The sequence below is a fragment of the Diospyros lotus genome, chromosome 13 (genome assembly GCF_014633365.1).
Source record: "Diospyros lotus cultivar Yz01 chromosome 13, ASM1463336v1, whole genome shotgun sequence".
NCBI lineage: Eukaryota > Viridiplantae > Streptophyta > Magnoliopsida > Ericales > Ebenaceae > Diospyros > Diospyros lotus.
Genome location: NC_068350.1, coordinates 33807147 through 33834182, shown reverse-complemented (window position 1 = coordinate 33834182; position 27036 = coordinate 33807147). Strand labels below are relative to the sequence as shown.

Here is a 27036-nt window from a genome sequence, read left to right as displayed (position 1 = left end):
AGTGAGAAAAACTCACTACACTAAGTAATGAATCAAAGATTACACCCTCACAAACTCTCTGTACAACAATGGTTCGAGAACTCAAAAATGCCCAATAATCACACAATACAAATTAAAGGCAAACCTATCGAACCATATAACTAACAAAACTTTACAAACCATTTACAGAGAATGATAATAGGAGCAAACCAGAAACCCTAACCCGAAGACGAAGGCTCTCACACACTACCCGATCTTTTTCCCTCTTTCTTTTTGTTTCTTCTCGTTTTAATCGTCTACCTGATTCACATCCCGAGGGGCGGGATTAAAAACGATGATGAATAGCTGGAATTAGGCCTCATAAAGCATGGATGAAGGACTAAGATCCAATCGTGCAAGTACGATGATTATTCCAATAGAAATGGCAGACGAGCAAGGGAATTTGATCAGGCAAGATAAAGGCAATCGGGCACTATCAGAGAGTAGCTGATGGTTGCCACGTGCTACCATCCAGCAGCTGCCAAATGGCAGTCTGCGGATGCTGCACGTGGCCCTCTAACCAGCTTATTCCAACGACATCGTTTGGAGCTTCATAGCCAATAGAATTATAAATGAATAAAGTGAAATTCCAAACAAAAAAGAGTTTAATCCCCATCTCTTTGAAATGAAAGGCTCTAGCGATTGCCGATATTAGCCTCTTTTGAAGCTCCAAACATGGTGAGTCGAGAAACCCACCCACTATCATCGACACCCATCAATAATGGCATCTCATCGTCGTTGTTGTCGTTGTCAACCAATTCTTTAGCTCACCGATAACAAATGGATGTCGCAAAAGCATTTTAGCCGTTCATCTGTAAGTTGATCGGTGATCCAGGCACTTCATCACAAAATCTCAACCTTCATGAGATACATTCTCAAGCGATCCAGGCACTTCATCACAAAATCTCAACCTTCATGAGATACATTCTCAAGCACCTTGCTTCTGTACTTCCACACCTTGCTTCTCAAGTCCCTGTACTCTCACGTAGATTGTTCGCTGATCATCTCCACACCATGCACCCAAAATCCCATATATCTACCACCTCTTTCCTCAAACCACACTTGGCATCACGGCTTTACAACTCATCCCATGCTTTCTTTGCTGTTCCAAAATCGACTAACTTCACGTGGTTGCCACCATCTTTGGCTGAAAAAACAAGAATATTGTTCCACTTAATGTCATTGTGCACGTAGCCCTTCTCATGCACATATTTAAGAGCTTCGAGGATCATGCAAGAGTATCGCTTCACGTCTGATTCAAGCAACTTACCTCTCCCATATCTACGCATCAAACTTTTCAAGCTATCGTCAAGATCCCACTCTAGCAATACGTTGTAAAAGAATTTCTTGTGGCCTTCGTCGTTGATGTCTTCTCCATAACAACGAAAGATTCCAAGACGATCTCTCAATAAGTGCAGGATGTTTGCTTCCCTTTTGAGAGAATTCTAGAGTTTGAAATTCACAAACTCGACAACAATTGTAGAAACAAAAGAACTAGTAGTAGTAGGGTGGCAAGGAATGGCTTTGTACACTGGTCCTTGCGACCTCTTCCCTAAAACTTGTGTTTTCATCCAATCGTAACCCATTAAGTAATTGCCAATCGGTCGATTGATGATCTGATCTCTTAGAGAATGCTGATATAGATGACAAATGAAAGAAATTAAGATGGGCTTTGTTGTTAGTTAATGAGCAATTTGGTTCCATTGGGTCGGTGAGTCCTAGTTCTAGGAAATTTTGAATTTGGATTGGATGTTATATATAAATCATACGTTGTCAATTAATTAATCTAATTTTTTTTCTCAAATGTTGAGCTAATTTTAATAATTTTCATAATTAAATCAAATAAATTTATAAATCTAAATAACTAATTATCTCTTAATAAAAAATACCATTCTCTTTTTTTATTTTTTGAAATTTATTTTTAATTTTTATATTTAAACTGAAAAAATTATAAAGAATTTAACTAAACACTAAATCAAATTCTACTAAAAATAAATAAAATTTGATAATGGATTCTATAACTTGAAGATAAAATCCTTTTGTAATTTTGTCACATCACCATATGAGATTGTAAGCCAAATCCTTTTGAGAATAATTCTGTTCTAATTATTTATTTTATTTATATTTAATTTTATTTAAACTATTAAATATAATATATTTAATTAATTTTAGAAGAAAACCCATAATTAAACCACCACATAAAAATAAAAAATAATTTAAAAAAAACATACTACCCATCCAAGGAACCTACTTCTGATCATAAGTGATGTGGGTTTTATTTATTTATTAAAATTAAAATAATTATAAAAAAATTATACTTTGAATTACAAACCCATAACATATTTGAATATTTAGATAAACCCTAATTGCCTATTTAAAATTGAAAGAAGTTTAAAAACTGCATATTTAAATGATTTAGACCGAAGATACATTTTAAATATTTACTAAGAACCCTTTCGGAGTTGAAATGAGTTAAGTTTAGTGTTGTGATGTGAGCTAAAGTGAGTTTTATTATAAAAAATATTTCATAAATTAGCTTAAGTTAAGGTGAGAGTTTATAAAGTTAGCAATTGATAAATATTTGAATAGATGTGAATTAAAATAGTAAAATGACTAAAGAGGATATAAAATGACTAAAAAGAGTATAAAACTATGACAAATAAAAATAAATTATATTACACCCACAAAACCATATCATTTATATCTTTTATATATATATATATATATGTATTTTCTATTGATAATATGTGCCAAATTCACTATTTCTATTAACTTTAATTAAAATGAGCAACCCCACTTGCGTGGTTTCATAAATGATTTGTTTATGTTGTTTTAATTTTTTATTAAAATAATATTATTTTAATAAATTTAAATCATTTCCTCCCTCGAGTACCCATGATTATGTAAATTCATGCCCCCACAACCACAGCACACTAGTAAAACACATAAAGTATTGAGATTTAAATTAATGTGATATTGAAATACAATATTTAATTAGAAGGCAACAGTAAGATTAGAAGGCAAGTCTCGCATGGACTATATCGAATATCCAATTCTGAGTGTGTATAGATTGTGACCATATCCGAATTTATTCAAAGAGTGTATCAAAGAGAAGGTCATATGTCCTTGAAAATTAGTCAGACAAAAATCAGACACCTCAAGTGAATCAAAAATATATATATAATCACGTATTATTGCATCTAATGGTTTCAAAATGTACCTTCATAAATGTACATTTTTCAAGTGTCCAAGGTTACGTTTAATATTGCTAGATATAACGTAATTCTTTCAATGAGATTTGACGTAATATCTTGAATAATTTTTACAAAATTCTTAAAGAATTTTGAAAATTTTAAATTAATTTATGCAAAATTTAATTACGAAGAGAAATTTCAAAAATGGGGTGATTATTCAAAATTTTGGAGGTAAAGTGTAATTATCAAACTAGTTGGGATTTGATTGACAGTATGTTAAAACTAGTTGGTTTGTGTAAGATTTATTTGGAGATGAAGGCATAAAATTTCAAAACCAAAATCAGCTCTCCTTGTCAACTTCCAACCTCTGAACGGACACATTCTCAAGATATATTTTTCTGCAGTTATTTCCGATAAGGGTTTGTGTAAGATTTATTTGGATTCGTATACTTTTACACTGTTACGAAAACATAGGGGTGTGGGTGCGGCACTGATTGTGTAACGCCCCAACCCCAAGATAGTATATAAGGTACTATAATATTTACACGGGCGTTAAGGAAATCCCATATACTACAGTAAGGATCGTAACCTGAAATGTTGGGACTTCCATAAAATAAACATTCACACACACAATTTATCAAGATAGCAGGGAAAGTAGACTTCATTCTCCACGAGACAAAATATTGTCAAAGTTAAGAGTACAAATCTTGTAACATACTACAACATCATAAGAGACGCCTAAACAAGATAACTACACTCGCGCCGCCTCTAGGCCTTCTCCCTTTGAGCCCGAGCCTGACAGATCTGGAACATTTGAATATTCCAGGGGTATGAACACCCGGGTTAGATCGTTAAATCTAAGTGAGGGTTAAAATAACTTCATGCGTGCAAATGCAAAATGCAGAGATGCATGCTCCAGGTGGATGTGACGCCAGGGTGTTGCAATCACCCCTGCCAACCTTATCATGTAACACAGCCTAACAACATGGCCAAGTGAAGACTCCCTTCACCCATGATATTCACAACTAGTCACAAGCCACACGTAGTGATGCATGAACAAATGGAAAGAAACATGCGTATCAAATGAAATAACATGATATGCGCATGCAATCACCGCCATCATGCTCAATAATATGCACAACATGTAAGAAATACAGTTTAGAAACCACTCACCGAAGCTTCCCACTTCTTGGTTGCACAAATTCACGGCCAAACGTCGCTCCAAGTGGACTGTTCTATAAAAACCGAGACCTTTTTGTATCCAAACCTAAAATAAGTTTAGATATATAAGTAGCTACTAAAATTAGGAGTTTTCATGAAAAATTTCAATCCAAGAAGACCTATAACGCGCCCACACGCGCTCCCACAAAGTCGGACACGCGCCTGGACGCGCAGCTCTGTTGGGCGCGTGCGGCTCACGCGCCAGACGGACTTCCGACCCTGAAAATTAAAACGGGCATAACTCTCTCATTTTAACTCCGATTCGAGTGCCGTTTGAACCTACGGACTCCTCTTTCAACCCTCTACGTGGTTACAGAAAGAAGATGAGCTTACCTTGCAGTTTTGGTTACTGTTTTGCACGGATTTCAAGGGGCTCGTGCCTTCCAACGGCTTGCTTTCGGCTCCTACTCGGGCAGGGTTTCCTTCCCTTCTTTACAGCAGAGTTTCCCCTCCTTTATAAGCAACTTACCCCCTTAATTTGGTGGCCAAAAACCCAACCCAAGGCATTCTTATATAGTGCCCTTAAATCCATAGGATTGTGACACTTGGCTTTCTAAGATGGTGACACTTGGCACTTGAGATTTACACCCTAATTATTGCTTTCTTCCCATGGTGACAAGTGGCTCTTGAGATATGAGCCTTATCATGACATTTTTAACCCTTTAACGAATGAATTTTCGCCACATGTTATGGAGATTTGAGCCGTAATGATTGCTTTCATCCTACGGCGCCACGTGTCCTCGAGATATGAGCTTTCATTATTACTTTCTTCCTACTACGACATGTGTCCCTCAAGATGTGAGCCTTCATCATTGCTTCCATCCTACGGTGCCACGTGTCCCTCGAGATTGGTGTTTAATTATTACTTTTAATTTTCCATCCAAATTACGCCACGTGTCCATGTAATCATTTCTACCCATGTGTCTCCATCCATATGGTGACATGTGTCCATTAATTGAATTTAATTTGGGTTTGAAATCCACAACCACTTTTGATATCGTTTTGGAATCCAAAGTTAGGTTTAAATGAACTTTGAAGTCCATTGCCCTTAACTCCCCTAAAGATCCTTGAATCTCACAAATTCCCAAGTCTTTGAGAACCTAAAGAAAATCGGGAAATCGTTTAATTTATTAAATAGAAATAGCTTACAAGTTTTAGGGTATTACAGATTGGATATGCCATGAAACATTCAAAGATTGTGTGTGAGCCAAGACATGATTCATCAACCCCTAATTTGGAGAGATGTCTCATGCGTCACTTGGGAAAATATAGCTTGTAAGTCTATCATTCTATGAAAACTATCATTTTTGAGAATCAAAAAATATTATAATCAGACACTGAATGAGAATTGACACACAATTTAGGTCCTTGCTTGATTGAGACACTTTAAACTGGTGAAGAAATTGAATTACATGAGAAGACTATCACTAAAAGACAATGATCATAAATTGATCATTCTATCAATTAGGGGCCATGATAGATTGCTAAAGTCCACTCATTATCTATAACTTTATTTGATAAAGTTATGGCTAATATATGTAGAAGTCGAATAGGTGACACGTATTAAGGGTTTGCAATTACAATTACAAGGTAATGGCAGACTCAATTAGGATTGAGAAATCTTAATGAGAAACTAGAGTTCTTAAATATTAATGGTTAATATTTTAGAATTTATAATAAATTAATCTTTTAATTAAATTTGTCATAATTCACCTAAAAATCTAATTGGACTAGGCTACCCAAATTAAGGACTTAGGTCTTGATGAATTGTTAATTAATCTATGAACTTATTCATGAAATTAACCTAGAGATATCGAGAGAGTTAAGAAGCTTAATAGGCTATTTTAAAGTATTTAAAAGTAAGGCCCAATAAATTGTTTTAAGGTGTTTAAAATATAAAAGCCAAGAAAGAGAATAAAATGAAAGATTCCATTATATGTTAGGGTTTAAAACATGGGCTTAAAATACCATGCGACCCAAAACCTTGTTTATAATTTTGTGCCTAAGAGTTATAAATAGCCTTTATATAGTTATTTTTGTAACTACTCTTAGCCATTTATGTCGTTGGACATGCATGTGAAAAAGTTCTCACGCTGTCCTCTTGAGCTAACACTCTTTCATCCTTAGAAAAGTCGTCTCTTCCAAGGTTCTTTGATTGGATTGCAAATTCAAGTGGATACTAGAGACGTCAAAAGAGTTGGGCGGGGCCAAAGAATTTGGGCCCACAGCCCGGCCGACTCGTCTAAAGCCTCGGCCCGTGGCCTACTGGGCCCGACCCGTTGGGACCTTATGGGCCGGGCCCATGAGGCCCTAATAGGCCCGGCCGATTGGGCTCATTAGGCCCGACCCGTTGGGACCTTGCTTATTTATTTTTTTAACTATGTTATTTTTTATTAATTATTGATATTGAATGCTAAAAAATTTATATTTCGCAATATATATATAAATAATAACCATCAATATACTTAAATTTTTTAGATATTTAAATTATAAATAAATATTTTCCTTTTTATATGTGTATTATTTTTCATATCAATTCACAAGAAAATTCACAAAGCATATAAAATTTTGAAATATAAAATAATGAAATAATATTTAAAATTTAAGATAAAAAATTATTTAAAAAGAAAAAAATTAATTTTTATATATGTATTATTTTTTTAAAAAATTATTTAAAAACAAAAGAGTTAGACTTGGTGGGCCCAGCTTACTAGGGCCTGTGGGCCAAGCCCACGAGCCTACTAGGCCCAAAGGCTAGCCCGGCCTGGCCCCCTACAGGGGGCTGTGGGTCGGGCTAGGCCTTATCTACAGCAAAAAGGTTCGGACCAAGCCCGGCCCTTATAGTAAATGGGCCCCCCGACCCGTTTAAAAAGCTCGTAGTCGGGATAGGGTCAGACCGACCCTTTTGACATCTCTAGTTGATACTATTAGAGGTCAAGCACTTAAACAATTTTGTGATCATCGCATTTTGGAATTGGATCTACACAGAGGTCATCCTTACCATTCTTCCGTAATCTATTACTTAGGAAAGATCTTAAAAATATTTATGGTTAAAATTTTTATTTTTTTATTACGTCATGATCCGTAACTACCTTTATTCACAATAAATGAGAGAGAAAACAAAGTTTAAGTACATAAAGAATAAAAAGGAGATAGTTTTTAAATATAAAGGTATTTTAATTATTTTAAAATATTTAATTGGAGTTAATTAATAGTAAAAAAAATGATAACATAGTATTAAATTTTAGAAATATTCACTGTATTTCTTCAAATATTAGGAATAATTATTGTAATTATCCTAAACCTCAAAAGTATTACATATAATTTCTTTAAAAAATGTGATAAAATAAGAAAAATAAAAACTCACAAGAAGTATTAAATGAGCTTAACAACTTTATAATTTTAATTTTAGGTTACAAATCATCATTGAACGAACAAGAAATTCTTGTATAGACTCCCTCTATCCTAACAAATGACGTCCATTGCTTGAATCATTCCTTGAATCCCTAAACTTGTATAAAGCACTATAGTTGATATTGGGTAATTTCATCTAAACTTGTTATGATTTGAATCATTTTACAAGACACTCCTATGGTTTGCTTTTGATATTTTGGTAAATCACACGGGACTAAAATATTAAAAATAAACAACATGAAGCATATATCCAATGACTAAAATCGTAAGAATCTAGATAAAATTTAATCACATATATATTGCCTAAAAATAATGAACGTAACTCTCTCGGGGCGTTACCACGAGAGTACTTCCTCGTTAAGAAATGTTTAGTTTGAGTTAGAGTTGGCATATTTGACAAATATGCTGGGCGAGGAGGCCCCTCCTAGCCCAGCCCAACCCAATATTGTAGCAAACAGGCTAAGTCGGACCAATGTTTTGTGGCCCGCAGCCCGACCCGACCCAACCCACAAAAAATGAGGATGGCCCACCAAAATATCCACCAAATAGTCTATTTATTAAGAGCCATAGGACTATGCCAGGCCCCTACTTCCCATTGCCCGACCCGGCCTGCCTCCCTCACGGGCCAAATTCAATCCAGCCCGCAAAATGGGTGGGCCTAGCAGGAGGCAAGTTGGGCCGGGCTGGCCTACCCATTTTTCATTTCTAGTTTTAATTATAACTATTACCAAAAAGATAGCTCATAACCCTAACCCCACTGCAATACATAGTGTTAGGCCTTGCATCCACAGCTTTTTTTGCAAACACAATAAATTTACCCATAACTACATATCAAGGAACGCAAGCTAACTCCCACCACAGTGATGGTTTCACTCAGTTTATTGCCCTGCCACTAGTTTTGTTTTACCTTGAAGAAGTAGAGTGATTTAAAGGAACAAAGAGTTTCTTGGGAGAACTGCTCAGCATAGGCTTATAAATGCATTAAATTCACCTATCCTAATGGGAAAAAATTGAACACCCCAAATCTCAACTCAATATGGTGACAAGCATAGTTGTTAAAATCCCGATTTTACGCGTATGATTTTACGATTTTACGATTTGAAGACCCCTAAACGATTCAAATCCCATGTAAAATCCAATTTAGGATAAAATCCTATAAAATCTCGATTTTACATATACGATTTTACGATTTTACGCTTTAGAGATTCCCAAACGATTTTACGATTCAAAGACCTTCATTGATTTAAGTTGCAATTTAGAGGATGTTTCCAACGTCTCAATGTCATATAGCATCTGACATTGGAACTTATGCAATGAATTGTTATATTTTTCCTCTAAATTGGAACTTGATTTAACATTGATTGTATTAGTTCCAATGTCACATAGCATCTAACATTAATTGCATAAGTTTCAATTTACTTGATTTAAATTATAATTTTTACTTGATTTAACATTGATTGCATAAGTAAATCAAGACAAACAAGTAAATAATTAATGGACCACCAAACCCCAAATTGGGATTTTACTTGATTTAATCAATGTTAAATCAAGAAAAAAATGCAACATAAATCTAATGGAAGACGTTGAAAGAATCCTCTAAAGAATTTTAAGCTATATTTTACCTCTAAATTACCTATATTTTGCCTCTAAATTGCCTATACCAACCTGCTAGTTTTTGAACTATATTTTGGAAGTATCATCTTTTGAACTATAATAAGGAATAATCAGGTTATTAAAAGATATTAATTTATTTTCTGCAAAATTATGTTATTATAAACATATATTTACAAAAATTGAAGGGTATTTTTAATTATCTCTAAAATCTTACGATTTTACGATTCGATTTTACGATCCGATTTTATGGACACTTTTTCGATCCCACTTAAAATCCCGATTTTAACAACCTTGGTGACAAGGGATGATAGTGACTTCTCTTGAGATGATTGTCCTTGCGTGACTCCCCATATTTGTATCCTCGATTATGTCAAGAGAGGTAAATCGCAAATATGAAGTTTCGTCTCACTGCGCAAAACGAGAATTGAACTCACAACCCACCAGACTGACACCAACATGTCGTTTGTCCGACCGCTTGACCTATGCCCTAAGGGCATAATAGTGACTTCTCTTGCTACTATGGTTCAAAGCTCTCTAGAGACGAGTTCTGCTTCATTTCACACAGCAAAACATGGAGATAAAGGTCTACAATTATGAATACTTCCCAGTTTCAGAAACAAAGTCTTAACATTTTCTTCAATCAAACTTCCAAATTAAGACTACCAAAGTAAAAGAATAACCTAATTCAATTAGAAATGCAACCACTTGCTAGTCTCAGACCAGCTCCAGAAGCACTACAAATTACATTTTGTGCAATACGAAAACTAAAGCAGGCCAGGTACAGTACCATTACACTGGAACGAAATCTCGGACACTTGCAAACAAAGTTGAACAAGCACTTAAAATGCATATACCGAACACTTTGACCTCAAATACGTAAAAGTTTTGACACCTAACGACAGTTTTGGCATCTCCCAGACAACACTAAAACGTTAAAGGTAAGCAACATATCAGAATTGAATCAAATCAAATCATACCATATCAGCTAAAGTTTAATTTTAGATTGGACTTATCTTTATTTTGATTAGGTCTCATCGTCGAATTCAATACATCCTCTACTATATTTCTTTCCTGTATTTCATTTAACACGAATGATGGAACAATGCAATTAGAAGTGCCTGAAGGGTCTGGTTTACAGAAAGGACTTGTCTTGTTGTCTGGCCAGAACAAGGGTTAGTACTAGAACCAAAGTAAATAAAAATAGATTCCCCCGGCTGAAATTAGCCAAGACTTTTCTCAAGATGACACTAAATCTTCAGGATAAAATGACATCAAAAGAGAGCAGAAGTAGATCGAACCAAATTGAAGATTTATGTGAATACTCTGGCTCTACTCAAGAAGGCATCAACAAGACAAACAGATCCACCATAACTGGCCAGGAATGTTCTTTCTTATTTACTAATACTTGGCCATGCACACAAAATCTTGTTCACCACAAGATTTCTAAATATACCAAAAATACAAACATGCTGCCCTTCATTTGTTGGCCGGTACAAAATTTTGTTGGACTAATTCTTTACATTCGTGGAGTTTGAAGCCATTAATTACAGTAACAACATAACATCATGCATTGAGAATTACATGCCTTATCAAGAAAGACAGATCTTGGAGCAGACTACAATGTGAACCATGGAAAATGAAGAGAACTCCTATCTGCATTCCCATTATAGGATATGTCTCTCACGAAATATGAAAGGATCAGCATAAACATAGTGGGACTAACAATATTTTTACAACATCAAGTTCCATCTTACAATTTTGACATGCTACTACTTCGACAGGCCTGCCATTAGAGAAAACAAGAAACAAAGAAAAGGCTCCTGGGATGAGATGCTATGAGCAGACTTAGAATCTAGTATTCCAGCTTACCTGCAATTCCATAGAGCATGATGAAAATAACAGAAGGCATCCGTCTCACCCTGAAGCTCTTTCTCTCCAAAAACTACCATAACTGACAAAAGAAAGGTCATTCAACATGGATGAGAAAATAATTTTGCAAGCAAAAACTCTAGCTCTAGCATAAATAATATTACATCAATATGTAAGCAATATCAAAACAATGTAATAAATGTCTTATATAGATATGACAACACTACCAAGCCTCAATCCCGCTAGCTAGCTGGAGGCTAGCTACGAGGACCATTTAGGCCATCATATCACATGTCATCCCTAACGAGCTTTTCACTAAGATTTTTTTTTTTTTTTTTGGGTCTTCCTCTACTTATTTCTGCTACAAACTCTCTTTCATTTCATTCACCCTCCCTCCTACGTGCATTTATTAAATAATCTTTTCACATGTCCAAACCACCTTATTCTCATCTTCCATGCCTTTATGGGTGAGTATATTGTTATACCAAATTAGTAACAGAATAAAATCCTAGCAGCTGCAAAATCTAGGGCTACAAGGTCCTCAAGCATGAGGAAAGATTCCTGTTGCTACTTTTACATTTAATTTTTGCTAGGAACAAAGAGTTCAGAAGTGGTTAGGGGCTGTTTAGTTATGGAAAACAGCCTTAGTTTTCCAGGAAATTATTCCACAGAAAGTGGAAATCTAGAAAACTTGTTGAAAGACAAAATAATCCAAATAGAAAATGGAGATTTGGAAAACGCAATTTTTCCACAATTGAACTTAACTTGCAAAACTCCAAAATGAGTTTTCTAAGTGTTCCTTATTAGTTTGGAGATTTGGAAAATGCTATTTTCCAAAAATTTACACAAAAGAAATTAAAATATCTTTTTTTTTTGTTAACATAAGTTCCAATTTTCTAGATTGGAAATTTAGTTTTCTGTATTTCTAACATCTCTATGAATTTTTCAAATTTTCGGCGAAAAATGAAAACTAGAGATTTTATAGAAAATTGGAGATAAAAAACTGGAAATCATCTTCCACAACTAAACAACCCCTAAGCATTCTTGTGTCTAAATGGTTGGTATCAATGAGAACCAATTACTGAGAAGCTAATCAAACATGTAAAACACAGGAGAATCTAAGATGGGATTGATGGAAGAATGAATCAATCTATCCAAAGAAGAAAGAAGGGTGGAAAAGCACCATGATCAAAAAGTTGCAGAATGATAATTGCCATTCTCTGAATTGGAACCAAGCTCTCCGATTTATGTAGTACATCTCCATCAAGGACAAGAACAAGCACAAGAAATTGTGCGGAAGCGCAATCAAATTGCAGAAAATGGGGGAAGAAGAAAAGAGAGAGAAATAAGAAAAGATGAAAAAGAAACAGGGAGAAGAGAAGAAGTTGAGAAGAAGAAGAAAAGATAAAATATATTTCAATCACAAAAGGGGAAAAAGAAAGTTACAATGTGTTGCCTATTTATAGGCAATTAAGGATAACTATCTAAAAGATAACAGTAACCTCTCTACAAGATAACTCTAATATAACTGAAAATAAAACCAAATGGCTAACCAAAAATAAAATATCTAACAAAATTGAAATACAATCTAAATCTTTACACAAACTGAAATATAATCTAAATCTTATTTAAAATCAAACTCAAATATTCCTATCATTCTCCCCTGGTGGGGCAAAAACTCATCCTCAAGTTTGAGGATGGCCGCAGAGCTCAAGGATTCAACCATAGGGACAGTGGTTGGACAGTCTTCTGGCATCTGTGGTCGTAGACTCAAGTCATGGGAGACCGTGAAGCGCCATCAACACCAATTTGCCAAAGGAAACGAAGATCTCATTGCTGGGTTCAGTCCTGTTCACACCTGTAATGCTCAAATAAAGCTGGATCAATTTGTTGAAGCATTGTTTTTGGTAATCCAGGTAGTGTCAGGATCATGACGATCCATCCAACGGACTAGGAACCACTGCATCACACCATCCTGGGTAAAAATAATATAATCATCTAAAATTGCATCAATTTTATCCTTGTGTGCAGAATTTCCACGAGGTAAAGGGAATGGACCATGAGGACCATTTTTAGGAGGCAGCAGGGCAGGCAGAGGTGAAGCAGTAGAGGGAACAAGAAAAGGATCATTTGATGGGGTGACATAGCCTTTAAAGGCAACAAGGTCCTCAACATTAAAGGTCGAGCTAAAACCATAGTCAGGTAGGAGATCAATGATGTAAGCATTTGGTCCAACTCATTGCAAAATTTAGAACCAGCACTATGAGAATGCAATTTAAAGATGGTTCCTGGGGAAAACCTCTCTGGGAAAATACAGATTATCACATAATCACCAATTTGGAATTCAACAGGACGATGATGCATGTCAGGTCAGAGGTTGTATGTAGCATTACTTGCTTCGAGCCTGTTAATTATCTCTAGATGTAGGTCACAAAAGTGTTGAGCAAATGACTCAGTAGACACTTAACACTCTGGCATGAGGGGACATAGGAAGCAGGCCTAAAGGCTTTCCAGGGTGGTAACCATGAACGCCTTCAAAGGGGCTCAAGCTGGTAGACCTATTGACAGAGCTATTGCAGGGAAACTGTGCAGTAGGCAAAATTAAATCCCAACTGCACAGAATATGTTGCACCAAGCACCTTAATAGATTTCCTAAACTGCGGTTGACAACCTTAGTTTGACCATCTGTCTGGGGGGTGATAGGCAGTGGAAATTTTCAACTTAGTGCCAACCAAATGCCATAGGGTTTTCTTCCAAAGGTAACTAGTGAATCCAACATCTTGATCTGAAACTATGGTCTTAGGGAGGGCATATAGTTTTACTATTTCACTAAAGTAGATTTTGGCAACCTTACAGGCATCAGAAGTCTTGCTACATGGGATAAAATGTGCCATTTTGGAAAAACAATCCACAACTACAAAGCTCGAATCATGCCTTCTTGAAGTACGAGGGAGACCAAGGACCAGATCCATATTAACATCCTGCCACAAACAACTAGGAACTGGTAGAGGACCGTACAGATTGGTGTGCTGCTTCCTATGTTTGGTTAACTGACATGTTCGGTGCTGACTAACAATCTTAGCTACATCTCTTTCAAACTAGGCCAATAAAATTGATGCTCAACTTCCTCAATGGTTTTCTTACGGCCAAAATGTCCAGAAAGTCCTCCTGCATGAGTTTCCCACACAAAGAAATCCCTCACCAATGTGCGTGGAATACACAACCTAGCAACATGAAATAAGTCTCATATTCCTCCTTGAGCCTCTCAAAACCTATTGACTTCAAATTGCAATGTTGTTAACAAATTGTGACGTCGACTGAGGGCATCAACGACTTATTTTCCTCGCCCAATTGATGATTCATCAAAAAGGAATAGGCTTGCAGATATTCAACCCAACGACCATGTCTATGATTCAACTTCTTTTAAGAATTCAAGAAATAAAGGGCTTCATGGTTGGAATAAAGGATAAACACTTGGGGTAACAAATAAGGACGCCAATGTCACAAAGATTGGATGATAGCATAGAACTCATCATAGGTTTTGCTTGGCATCAATCAATCTCTCACTAAAATAGGCAATGGGATGGCATTCTTGACTAAGGACTCCTATTCCTATTCTTGACATGTCACACTCCACCTCAAACACTTTAGAGAAATCAGGAAGTCTCATTACTAGGTGCAAAGGCATTTTCCGCACTTGTTGTCCATTGGAAATTTCCTTTTTCCATGCACTCATTGATTGATGTCATGATGGTGCTAAACCCCCTAATGAATTGGTGATAAAAGGTGGCTAGGCCATGAAAACTCCTAATGTTGTGGATGGATTTTAGAATTAACCATCCTACAATTGCTTGGATCTTTTGAGGGTTGTCACGACCCTAGGATTTAGCTAGGGTCTAGGAAGGAATTAGGAAGGATTTGGGAGGGAAATGGAGAAGAATTAGAGGGAGATATAGAGCAGAAATCAAGAGAAATGAGAGAGAACTAGGAAGAATGAGAGGGAGAAAATATGGAGGGAAAATATGAATTCACTATATTGTTTCAGCATACATTTCTCTACATGCTATGGCCTATTTATAGGTTATTCAAGTAATAGAATATTGTAGAACAGCACCCATGTGCACTTTAACAGAATGAACAGCATCTCCTAACTAACAATTGTAACCAATGGCAGCATTGCCCCTCTAATTCCTCTTGGGTCATGACAAGGGTCTACCAAAACTCCCTCTAAAGAGAACAAATCCTAGGAAGACAACCTTGTTGGTAAATGAATACTATTTTAGATTGGCAAAAAGGCTTTCTTTCCTAAGGGTAAAACAAACTTCAGAGAGGTGTTTCAAGTGTTGTTCCCTAGTCTTACTATAAATGAGGATGTTATCGAAATAAACAACCAAGAAATGTCCAATGAATGGTTTGAGCATTTGGGTCATGACTCGCATGAAAGTACCCAACGCATTTGACAACCCAATTGTCACATTCCCAAGGTAGCAATTGTAATTTTGGTTTTTATTTTCTGTTAAGGCTATTTGTCTTGTAGCTAGAGGCAGTTATAATCTGGGGTGTATTGCACATGGATGCATGTGCGTGGCTGGAGGTTATATATATTAAGCCACAACTATAGGATGGATGCATATTGAGTAATGAATTGATATTCTGGTTTCCCTCTATCTATGTGTTATCTCCTCTCTCTTTCTCTCGACTATTTCTCATCTTCTTGTTGTTTCTCTTCCTTCCAGCTGATATCTCCCTCTAAATTCTTCTATTAATCTTCCCAAATTCCCTTTCACACCATAGCTCAACCCTAAGCGTGTGACAATTGGTATCAAAGCTACCAGTTCTCGGAAGCTCTTTGCTGCCGTTTTCTGGGAGTTGATCGTAGATCAGCGATTTTTGAAAATTTAGCAAGCCAGTAATTATTGATAGCTGGTTTTAGAATTGCAAAGTGCAAGTTGGCTTCAAAAGTTATGCATCGTTTTCGGTGAATTCAAGTAGTAGGTTAGAGGCGAGTTAGGTTACTAAAGGTGAGGACTAGATTCACTTCAGAGGCGACTTAAAGAACTGTAACAAAGAAGGTGAACTTGGAAGTCGATAGGAAAGCACACTGGTGGTGACGCAAATAGTCAGGAGATTTGTGACTAGAGCTGACAACTAGTGTGGAGATTCTGAAGTGATCGTGATTCCGTCGAAGGTGGTGATGCAAACAGTCAGGAGGTTCGCGATTGGAGCTAACGACTGGTGCGGACATTCTAAAGTGATCGTAATTTCGTCAAAGGTGGTGACGCAGACAGCCCAGAGGTCGCAACTGGAGCAGACGACTAGTGTAGGAGTCCTGAAGTGATCGCGATTATTGCAATGGGTTTCTGGCAATAGTGATTTGGTCAGGCACGGAAATGGGTGTCGCAACCGAGTTAATTGCAGTCAGTGATTAGGTAGAACCAAAGGAAGTATTTTTTTTTTTAAAGTAAACCAGAGGAAGTATTTGAGGTGAGGTATGGCGGAAGGCACACAAATGAAATAGCTGGAGTCAAGGTTGGATGCCTTGGAATTGGGCCTTCAACAGAGTCATGAGCAAGTAGACGAGAGACTAGAGATGATTGAAGCAGGAATTTGACACACCCAGGAAGAAGTCAGCCACATTCGAGCCGATTTGTCAATGATGGAGAGGAACATCTAATAAGAGTTTTTGGTGTTAAGCCAACAACTACGTGCTTCCCTCGCCATGTTTTCTCGACAGCCCAACACAAGTTTACAAATGGATTTCCCTCCCCGAGCCACGGCAGCACCCATCTTTCCTAAACCAAGGAGTTGGCCAAAAGTGGACGCAAGAACGGAGTATGCTAGGGACCCCTAACAAACCAAAATAATCCTCTTACACCGAGGCTCGAAATCCCGATGTTTGAAAGGGATAAACCCCGATGGTGGATCAGACGAAGTGAAAGTTTTTTTTACCACTACCGAATAGCAGAAGGGAAGGGAACAAGGTAAACATGGCAACTGCCTACATAAATGATGTGGCAGATTCATGGTTTCAAGGTTGGAGTGAACAGAGAGCAAAATGGAGATGGCATGAGTTTGTAGAGGAATTCTACGCCCATTCCAGAGCACAAAACCTGACTAATATTGTGGAAGAATTTAACAAATTGAAGTAGGAAGGAACACTGTAAGAGTATATAGTAAGGTTTGAGGAGCGTAAGTTAATAATAAGGCAAGCTCACTCGATGTTGCATGAGCATTATTTCGTGTCCAACTTCCTCAGTGGGTTGAGAGAGGAGCTAAGGCCGATGGTCAAAATGTTGCAACCTAATTCGATAAGACAAGCAGCCGAGAAGGCCCATTTGTATGAATTATCTTTGGAAGCGTTTGTTAAAAAGCACGAAACTATAACAGAGGGTTATCCTTGAAGCAGTCAGGAGGTGGGAGAAAATGCTTGGGTGGCAGCCTCAGATCGAGCTCCAGGAAAAAAGCATCCTAACGCAACCAAACCTCCTACCATGGAGTCTAGGAGAAGACTCAGATTATGCTTTAAATGCGGGAATAAATTCAATCCAGGCCACCAATGCAAAAGACAGTTGCTACATATGGAAGGTTTAGAGGACGACAACAAAGCAGGAGAGCCAGGCATAATTGGATAAAGGAACAATGGATCAATGGTAATAAGTTTCTTGGGGACAAGAAACATTTCAAGGGGGAAAATTGTCACATTCCCAGGGTAGCAATTGTAATTTTGGCTTTTATTTTTTGATAGGACTATTTGTCTTGCAGCTAGAGGCAATTAGAATCTGGGGTGTATAGCACATGGGTGCATGTGCGTGGCTAGAGACAATATATATTAAGCCACAGTTATAGGATGGATGCATATTGAGTAACAAATTGATATTTTGGTTTCTCTCTCTGTGTATTATCTTCTCTCCCCTTCTCTCGACTATTCCTCGTCTTCTTGTTGTTTCTCTTCCTTCCATCTGATATCTCCCTCTAAATTCTTCTCTTAATCTTCCCAAATTCCCTTCCACACCATAGCTCAACCCTAGGGGTCTGACACCCAAATGGTATAACCAACCATTCATAAAGACCATCATTTGTCTTAAAAGACAATCTTCCATTCATCCCCTAGGTGAATTCTAATTTGATGGCAGCCACTCTGTAAGTCCAACTGGGAGAAAATGGCGGCGCTAGCCATCATGTCTAGCATGCCATCTAGCCTGGGAATGGGAAATCAATATTTAACTATGATTTTGTTAATTGCCCGACTATCAATACACATTCTCCACATCCCATCTTTCTTATCTTTCTTGGGAGTTAAGAGGGCAAGGACAGCATAGGGGCTAAAACTTTCATGGATAAATCCCTTTGACACTAATCCTTCCACTTGTCTTTGCAGCTTAGCATGTTTAGTGGGGTTCATTCGATAGCGTGGCATGTTCATCTGGTTACTTGGAGAAGTAAAAAAACAAAAAATGTGGTGGCAAGAAGCAATGTAGAGGCAAAGTTCAAATCAGTTGCTTATGGAATTTGTGAAGAATTATGGATTAAAAGACTTCTAGAAGATTTGAAAGTTTCTACACCATCACATATCCAATGTTATTAAAGGCCCAAAGTGGCGCAAAGGGTGTTGGAGCCTGAGGCTCAAGGCAAAGTGCGCGCCTAGTGGATACTAGGTGCATGCTAATTAAAAAATATATCTATGTCCTAGTTCAAGAATAAGATATAAAATAGATCTTAATTCCTAATAAAATATTCAAAAGCATGTTATCAAGAAAACTAAAAAATATTAAAACAAGTTACATACCTGTAAATTTCAACAAAGCACATTCAATCATATTTTAGCAACTCACACATAAGCATCACAAAAGTTAAAAACTTTATAAGAAATTTTAAAATCTATTGTTGGCATCTATATAAAGAAAAGAACAATAAAAAATACCAAAAGATGTAATTTAAAAGTCTTTAACTCAACTTAAATTAAATTTTTAACAATTTATAGGTCTCAAATCCTAATTAAAATTAACTAATAATACATTTTAAATAATATAAAAATCATCTTCATCATCAAGGTCAAACATTTTCATATTTTCATCATTAGAAGCACCATCTTCAATATCCTCTTCTTCCACATCGTCTCCCTCTCCATCTCCACCAAGTTCAAATTCAATTGGCGCATTTGAAGTAGTAACCCTTTTACTCATTGTCAAATTTGGAGTTGAAGCAATTGTTGTTTTTTTATCTAGTTGCATGGAAAGGTTCTTTAATGCGAGAAGCTCTAGAAACATCATCTCATGTCAAATCACCATTCTCATGTACAAGTTCATCATCTGAGTCACCAAGTTCGTAAATTGCCCCAAGCAACCACTCATTACTTTCATCAATTTCATCCAAGGAAATAGGATTAATTGATTTAGGTAAATTGAAGCAAAATCTCAAAGCTCTATTATACTTAACAAATACTAAAGCATTGAGATGATGTTGCTCCAATCGGCTTCTCTTTTTGTTACGAGGCTAGCATAATAATTAAATTAGAATTAGTAAGTTAAAAGATATAAGAAATCATATAGTGAATATTAAGAATAAGATTAAAATGCTTACATGCACAAAAGTTTCCTTTTCCCATTAGGATTCAATTAGATATAGTTATTTTTAAAAATTTACAGCAATAAATATAAACTCCAAACAGTAAAAAATTAAATAAAGTAATAAACAATAAATATAAACCCTAAAAACAATTAAAAAAAGCCAAGAGCGCCTAAGCCCAAGGTTGCGCCTGAGGGCCTAGGCTCGCCTAGCTGGTTTGCATCTGCCTGGGGGCATTCCAAGTCCATTGCGCCTAGGTGTGCCTTTAATAACACTGCACCTATCAAGGTTTACTAAATGAAAACAAGGCAGCTATCTCAATTGCTCATAACCCAGAGTCCTATATGATAGGACAAATTACAAAACATGTAAAAGTGGACAAACACTTCATCAAGGAGAAACTGAATAGTGGGTTGATATGCATGCCTTACATACCAACCACTATTCAAGTTGCAGACAAGCTGACCAAGACTAGTTCAACAGTTTACAAAGCAAGCTTGCCATGGATGACATCTTAATGCCAGCTTAAGGGAGAGTGTTGAAAGATTTGAATTAGTTTTTTATTTCCTTTTTTGTTTTATTCTAATGATTCAGTTTTATTGTTATCGATTTCCAGGGATTAGTTAGTTTTTTATTTTGTAAACCTGTAATGAGGAAGATTAGTTTCCTAGAATAACCATATCTTGGATTCCTATAAATCCTGATTATATTCTTGTTTTCCTCAAAAAGATGAATAAAAATCTCATTCCCCCATTTTAATTTTCTCTGTTTATAGTTATATTTATGGGCTTTTTTATTCTATGCCCTTAGGGCACAAGATAAGGAGAAACAAATCTCCTTATCTTCAAACAAGGTGCATGTAGTTTCCCTTGTTTTTAAATTCAAGCATTCCTATTGGTTGATAATATATACATATTATTGTCGCACACATCACCAACCAATAGAAGTGGTTTAGATTCAAAAATAAGATGTCATAGATAAACTTTGTTTGAAGACAGATTTATTTCTCCTTAACCTGCGCCCTTAGGGCAAAGAATGAATAACGCTATATTCATAGTCAGAACTTACACGCTACACCTTTGTCAACTACCTCAAGCCAGCTGCGTTATATCTCGTTCCATCATGGAACCATCTGGGCCTATAATCTTATTTCAAGTTCAAACTGGAGAAAAATGACCATGTAGCTTAAATCCAAGTATTCGAATAGTTGGGGAAAAGTTGGATGAAGTTGACTTGAGTTGAGTTGATTAACTCAACGAGTTGAGCTCTTGGATATGTGCTCAAGGTCTAGGGTTGATTAGATTCACACATGTCCAATATTGTTGCTATGTCACTTAGGCAAACAAAAAGCCAAAAAAGAAGAGAAGCAACTTAAGCCTAAACAGCAACAATCGAAAGCAAATAAAAATTTTCCAGTATGCAAGCCTATGATATGAACACACGAAGACAATGAGGACAACATTTTACTCATCCTTCCAAATAATCTGAAGGGCTCTCCTTACATGCAAATCCCATGAACTCTTTAGAATACTTTGTTTAATAAATATTCCTTTTTTCCATCTACCATTTTCATAAAGCTTGAACTATGATGGATTATGACACATTAATAAATAAAAAAAAAATAGCTCAAAGTGCATTAGCTAGCGCCACTCATGCAATACCCATGGAATGGAGAAAATATCTTTTCTTAATTAGCAGAAAACCATTTTGAATATCATATGATAAAAGATTAAGCTTCCCCCAGTTGTTAGTTGAAAACATAGCTTCATGCATTTAGGCAGCATGTGCATCAATGCTGACGCTTAGCACACCTTTACAACCTTATAGATAATAAGGGGCATGAATTTGAATGTTTTATGGACATCAAAAATCAGTTCACATGCAATCAAAAAGAAAAAAGAAAAAATCAGTTCACAAATTTTAAATGGCATATATCCAAAACATAGGGAGTACAGTAAAATTAAATTATGTTCAAACGATGAGGGGGTGTTTTGCTTGTCCATGTTCAAACAATCAAATGAAAGCTTCTTCCACAAATTCCCATAAATCATCAGAATATTTCTTTTTATTTCTTGATTAAATTAGTTTTTGTCTTGCCTTTTGATACTTTCATAAGCTTGGTGCTAGCAAATTCTTGCTCAAACATATTTATGATACACCAAGTGACATGAGTCTTTGCTTTTTTCTTCTTTGCTTGGTAAGTGGAAAGAAAAGCTCCAGGCATTTGTATAGTCTCTAGACACGCTTTTAATACTTACGCATGTCCAAGTGAGAAAGGTACTAAAAGAAAACGTTAAGGGCTATTAGCACCAAAAAGCCAAAACTTTTCGAGTTGTGGCAATTTTATCCAATCCTTCTAATTTTGGCAATTAAGGCTGAATTTGTAAAGTTAGTAGCAATTTTGGCCAAATTGAAATAACGGGCTACCCGGCCTGTTATTTCATTTTTTGTACAATTTTTTTATTTATAATAAAATGTTAAATACATTTTTTTGAGTGTGTGAGTTTAATTTTTTTGTTGCAGGAAGATCAATTAAACAAATCACCCTCACTTTCTTTTTAAATAACTCCAATTTTAGCCAAATTGAAATAACGAGCTGCCCAGCCGTACAATTTTATTAAATACAGGTTTGTATAACAGTTTAACATTTTATTATAAAAAAAATATACCATTTAAATATAATATATTTGCTGTGTGATTCTAAAAAGAAATAGACTGTTTTGACATTTATGTGTAATATAGCAAGAGAGTTTATGTTTTTTTTTTTTTTTGCACCTTTTTAAGAGAGTATAATATTCTATCTTGTATTTCAAAAAATTCTAGTGAATGTATATGTGTGTGTATTACTTTAGTTGCCTTATGAAATAATTATTCATTATTGCTTATAAAATGACTTTGTTATCTGTTGAATTTTTTTTTTTTTTTTTTTTTGCATATATTTATGTTTGGACTCTCCAAGTAAGACAATTTTTTTTTTTTTTTTTGTCCTACTTGGACCACCATCGTAGTTAATGGCAGTGGCGACAGTTGAAAGTATTTAACTCTTCCTTCCTACTGTCATTGCACCGAATGTATTTAAACTTTCATCAGATTTTAGGGACTGTTTAAAAATAAAATGAGAGTGAGAGTGATTTGTTGTGGAGCTATCTAAAAAATTGATATGAGATGGAAGGGACTGTTTGTTTGGAGCTATTTAAAAAGAAAGTAAGGGTGATTTGTTTAACTGATCTTCCTGCAACAAAAAAATTAAACTCACACACTCAAAAAAATGTATTTAACATTTTATTATAAAAAAATTGTACAAAAAATGAAATAATGGGCCAGGCAGCACGTTATTTCAATTTGGCTAAAATTACTACTAACTTTACAAATTCGGCCTTAATTGCCAAAAATAGAAGGATTGGATAAAATCGCCACAACTTGAAAAGTTTTGGCTTTTTGGTGCTAATAGGCCAAACGTTAAACATACATGAGCAGATTCATAAATAAATTAGAATAACCTCTACACATCCACATCATTGGAAGTCCAGGTTTTAAATCACTGCAGTAAATTTGCACCTCATAAAATGCATTGTTTTTTAGTATAAGCAAAATTTATTATGGTATCAATTCTTAAGGTAAAGAAATCCTTGGTAAAATTCAGTACTGCTAGCAGAAAACTTAAAAGACTTGATCACATAAGTGCTTACAAACAAAACAAAATCAGTACTAACATTAACAATTTTAGCTCCATCCATTAAGAGGTTAAAGAAATAAATTTATGATCACTTGCCTTATTTCATTTATGGCCATTCTAAGGTGCACAGTTACTATGCAACAGGAAAAATAATACAAACAAAGAATCTCAAAGCATACAAACATGAGGTATCCAACCTTGTGAAAGGGGCTTCAATTAGCTGGCACCATCTGACCATCCCCCTTTGAGTTCATTAATAAAAATGACCCCTGCACTTTGATGATCCACATAGGCATTTTTTCTTTCTCTGCTCCGCTTTGCCAGACTGAACAATCCCATAATCATATGTCAACTCTTTCATAGGAGGAATATGATTAATTGCAAAGAAAGCAATATGGACATAAGAGCCATTATTGCTTTCTCGGATAACAGGCTGCCAATAGACATTTGGAGTGCAACTGTGATTTATAAATCGAGCGACGTTGCCCCCAGTTTTTGCACTTATAACAAGGGGGAAAGGGATTTTTGGAGATTCATCAGAATTTGCTGGCATAAGCTCTCGTGGTTCATGGGTGCGAGTTGCATCAAAAATGTAGTTATCCTCATTTTCAATCAGAAACTCCCCTCCCATAGATTTTGTGACAACTTCTCCTGCAAACTCACAGATAAAATTTCCTGAACGGATAGGATCCAAAGACCTCAGACCCCAACCTCTATTCTTTGTCCTGAACACCTCAAGATGGACCTTGAAACCTGTATGGGATATTCGGTTCCGGCAGGTAGGAGGACACATGCAGGAAGCACCACACTCATAAATTAAGGATTTATAACTCAGAAGGACCCCTAGAGAAGTATATGGGAGAGCCCCTCCATTTTTTTGAATGCAAGAGCAGTTTACACCAGTTTGACATCCATCCTTGCAAGTACATCTTGAAGACGATTGCAGTGAAAGAACTGGTTTTGAATACTTGAGACAGGGAAAATACGTGAAATAATCAGGTCCCTTTTCATCATCTACATCATTCACAAGAGAAACAGGCAAGTTTTCTGCACCTGAAGTAAGGTCTGGGAGGATAACCCCAACCCTAGAAGTCATGCCTTCCTTCCATTGCTGAATTGTTTTCCACATTCTAAATGCTTCAGACTGGCCAGGAGCTCTAGCCAATTTATACTTAAACACACTGCAACCAGACTTCCCTTTCTCAATCCATGAATCCTGGACTTTGTAGAGGCCATCATAGAGATATATCTTCCCAGTTTGACTCACCATATCCTTCATACCCCGAATCACTCTTACCTCGTTACCCCGACGCAAGCTCTTCTCCAGAGCAAGATTACCCCTTTCAAGTTTCTGATCCATTGTGTGTTTATCTTTCCTGTTAGTCCCACCTTGGCCACTGTAAATTAAAACATCCTCACCCTCAGCATCATCCTCATATCCTCCAGATGAAACGACACTAACAGCCATAGGGTCTTCATCTTGACGAACCTTGAGACTCATATAATCAATTCCAGCCATTGACGGTGCATGCAAACCCACCAAGCACATTTCCATCCTGAAAAAGAAAATATCCCCAACTTCAACCCCGGGAACTGCTCCAACCCTCTTTGAGCTGTTTGTTCGAATCCCTTTAGTCATCAAAATTGTCCCAGACTTTAAGTCCGGGCGTCTCGCAATCCCAGAAGTTGCCTCTTTTACATCTTCAATTTGAGAAATCCTCCTCCTCAGCAGATTATATATCATAAGTACATACCTGACCAACTCACTATCACCATCAGCTTGTCCAATTGTATCAAATCCCGTAAGATTGAATGATGTTAAAAATTTATTTGCTACCAAGTCAATATCAACATCATGAGTGGCTTGGTCACTCTTAGTCCTTTTCCGGTAATTCCCCCTTCTCCTTCCTGCCCTGCTGGTGTCCACTGCATCAGTAGCATGCATATTGAAACTGTTCAAATATTGATCACTTTGATTTGGGGAATCACTATAGCCATCTTCATTTGCAACTGCACCTTGGGGTTGTGTCTGAATACCAGCTGTGCGATCTCTTGAATGCCTAGATGGCCCAGTGTCTCCATTTACAGCTCCAGATGCATGAGGCATCGGTGCTCTAATTGAAGTTATGGGAACAGGTGACTGTACTGAATTCTTAAACCCACAAGGCACTGCAGAATTGGGTACACCAAATGGAGTTTGCAGGTTTTCATCAGCTGCCAAACTTTGGGGTTCAGTTGGAAGGAAAAATGGATAAAATGAAGCAAGCCCAGGTGGTAAAGGACCCTTTGGGGGGGCACACATAAAGGGAGCAGATTGAGGAGGTGAAACTGAGGGCATGCCAGGGCCGGGGGGCGATAGAAAGATTGGAACAAGACATCGTAAGGGCTTAGCATTCAAAATCCTGGACCTGTCAAAGGGCTCAGACATATGAACAGACTCCGAATCCAAACCTTGGTCCATTGCTTAAATTAGAATTCCACCACAAAAGTTCCAGAGAGAATCAACCAGTTGTTTCTTCTTCCAAACTATCAAAAAACAATCAAAAAGAATTAAAAAAAAAAAAAAAAAGATATAGTTTTAACAACCAAAGCAGCATAACTTTTCAAATATAAGGAAAGTGAAAAACAAGAAAGAAATTGCAAAAATTAAGTAATTAGAAAAGCTGTCATCTCAGTACACAACACAAGCATCTGATAAAGGAACCAAAAGGAAAATACTCCCCGGAATATTCAGGTGGATGTTATTGTCCATGAAATAAAAATGCATTCTCATTCTTAGAGGAAAAAATCCCTGAAATTATGAGTTAAAACCCTAAAAAGGACCGAGACACGTACTGAGAAATGGAGATTTGAACACGGAACAATCATCAAACAAAAGGAGAGAAACACGGAGATGAAAAGAAGATCAAATAACGTTCACCAAATAGAAATGATTGTTCTATGCATGTAAGCAAATGGGAAAAAAAAAAAAAACTAGAAACGGGCGAAACATGGAGAAGTATATAGAAAGGAAAAGTTAAATAGAGGTACCTACCACAACCGAAGGAGAAGTCACGACAGAGACGTTAGGAGAGCATCCACAGCGGAGAACCAGAAATCAACCCGACGTCCATGCTTGAGAAGTTCCAAGAAAATAAACAGCAACCAACAGACAGAATTGCCGAGAGAGAGAGAGACAGAGAGGATCCTGAACGATCTTCCGTATTTATTTACGTAGATTCGGACCGGATCATTGAATCGAAAACTAAAGAGACGTAGCGGTTTAGTCATCAATGAACTCTTAGGTAAAATATCCAATTTTCATTGATACTAAAATAACGTTATTAGTACACCTTTATATATTTTTTAAATTATATAAAAATATATTAATAATAAAAATATCTTTCGTGAGATACACAGAGACAAGATGTATTTTGATCATAATATCCTTTTATATAGTTTAAAATATATAAAAATAATGTACAT

The 27036-nt window shown here is 36.3% G+C and overlaps 1 protein-coding gene and 1 long non-coding RNA gene across 5 annotated transcripts; both read right to left on the bottom strand.

Moving 5' to 3' along the window:
* Window positions 1-3754: 3754 nt before the first annotated feature.
* LOC127789268 (uncharacterized) lies at window positions 3755-5313 on the bottom strand. Its single transcript, XR_008020519.1, has 3 exons — window positions 4767-5313; window positions 4386-4479; window positions 3755-4016 (listed from the first exon to the last, which is right to left on the bottom strand). It is a non-coding gene; the product is annotated as an uncharacterized LOC127789268 (long non-coding RNA).
* Window positions 5314-11005: 5692 nt separating this feature from the next.
* Window positions 11006-26774, bottom strand: LOC127788617 (histone-lysine N-methyltransferase, H3 lysine-9 specific SUVH1-like). 4 transcript variants are annotated; one of them, XM_052317102.1, is made up of 3 exons: window positions 26602-26774; window positions 23769-26097; window positions 11006-11412 (listed from the first exon to the last, which is right to left on the bottom strand). In XM_052317102.1, the coding sequence occupies exon 2, from the start codon at window positions 26030-26032 to the stop codon at window positions 23825-23827; it is 2208 nt and encodes a 735-aa protein (XP_052173062.1). In that variant the 5' UTR covers window positions 26033-26097; window positions 26602-26774; the 3' UTR covers window positions 11006-11412; window positions 23769-23824. The 4 variants fall into 4 exon arrangements, with proteins under 4 accessions (XP_052173062.1, XP_052173064.1, XP_052173061.1 ...); XM_052317104.1 differs by having other exon boundaries at window positions 11006-11330; window positions 26606-26774; XM_052317101.1 differs by having other exon boundaries at window positions 26606-26773.
* Between the last annotated feature and the right edge of the window lie 262 nt (window positions 26775-27036).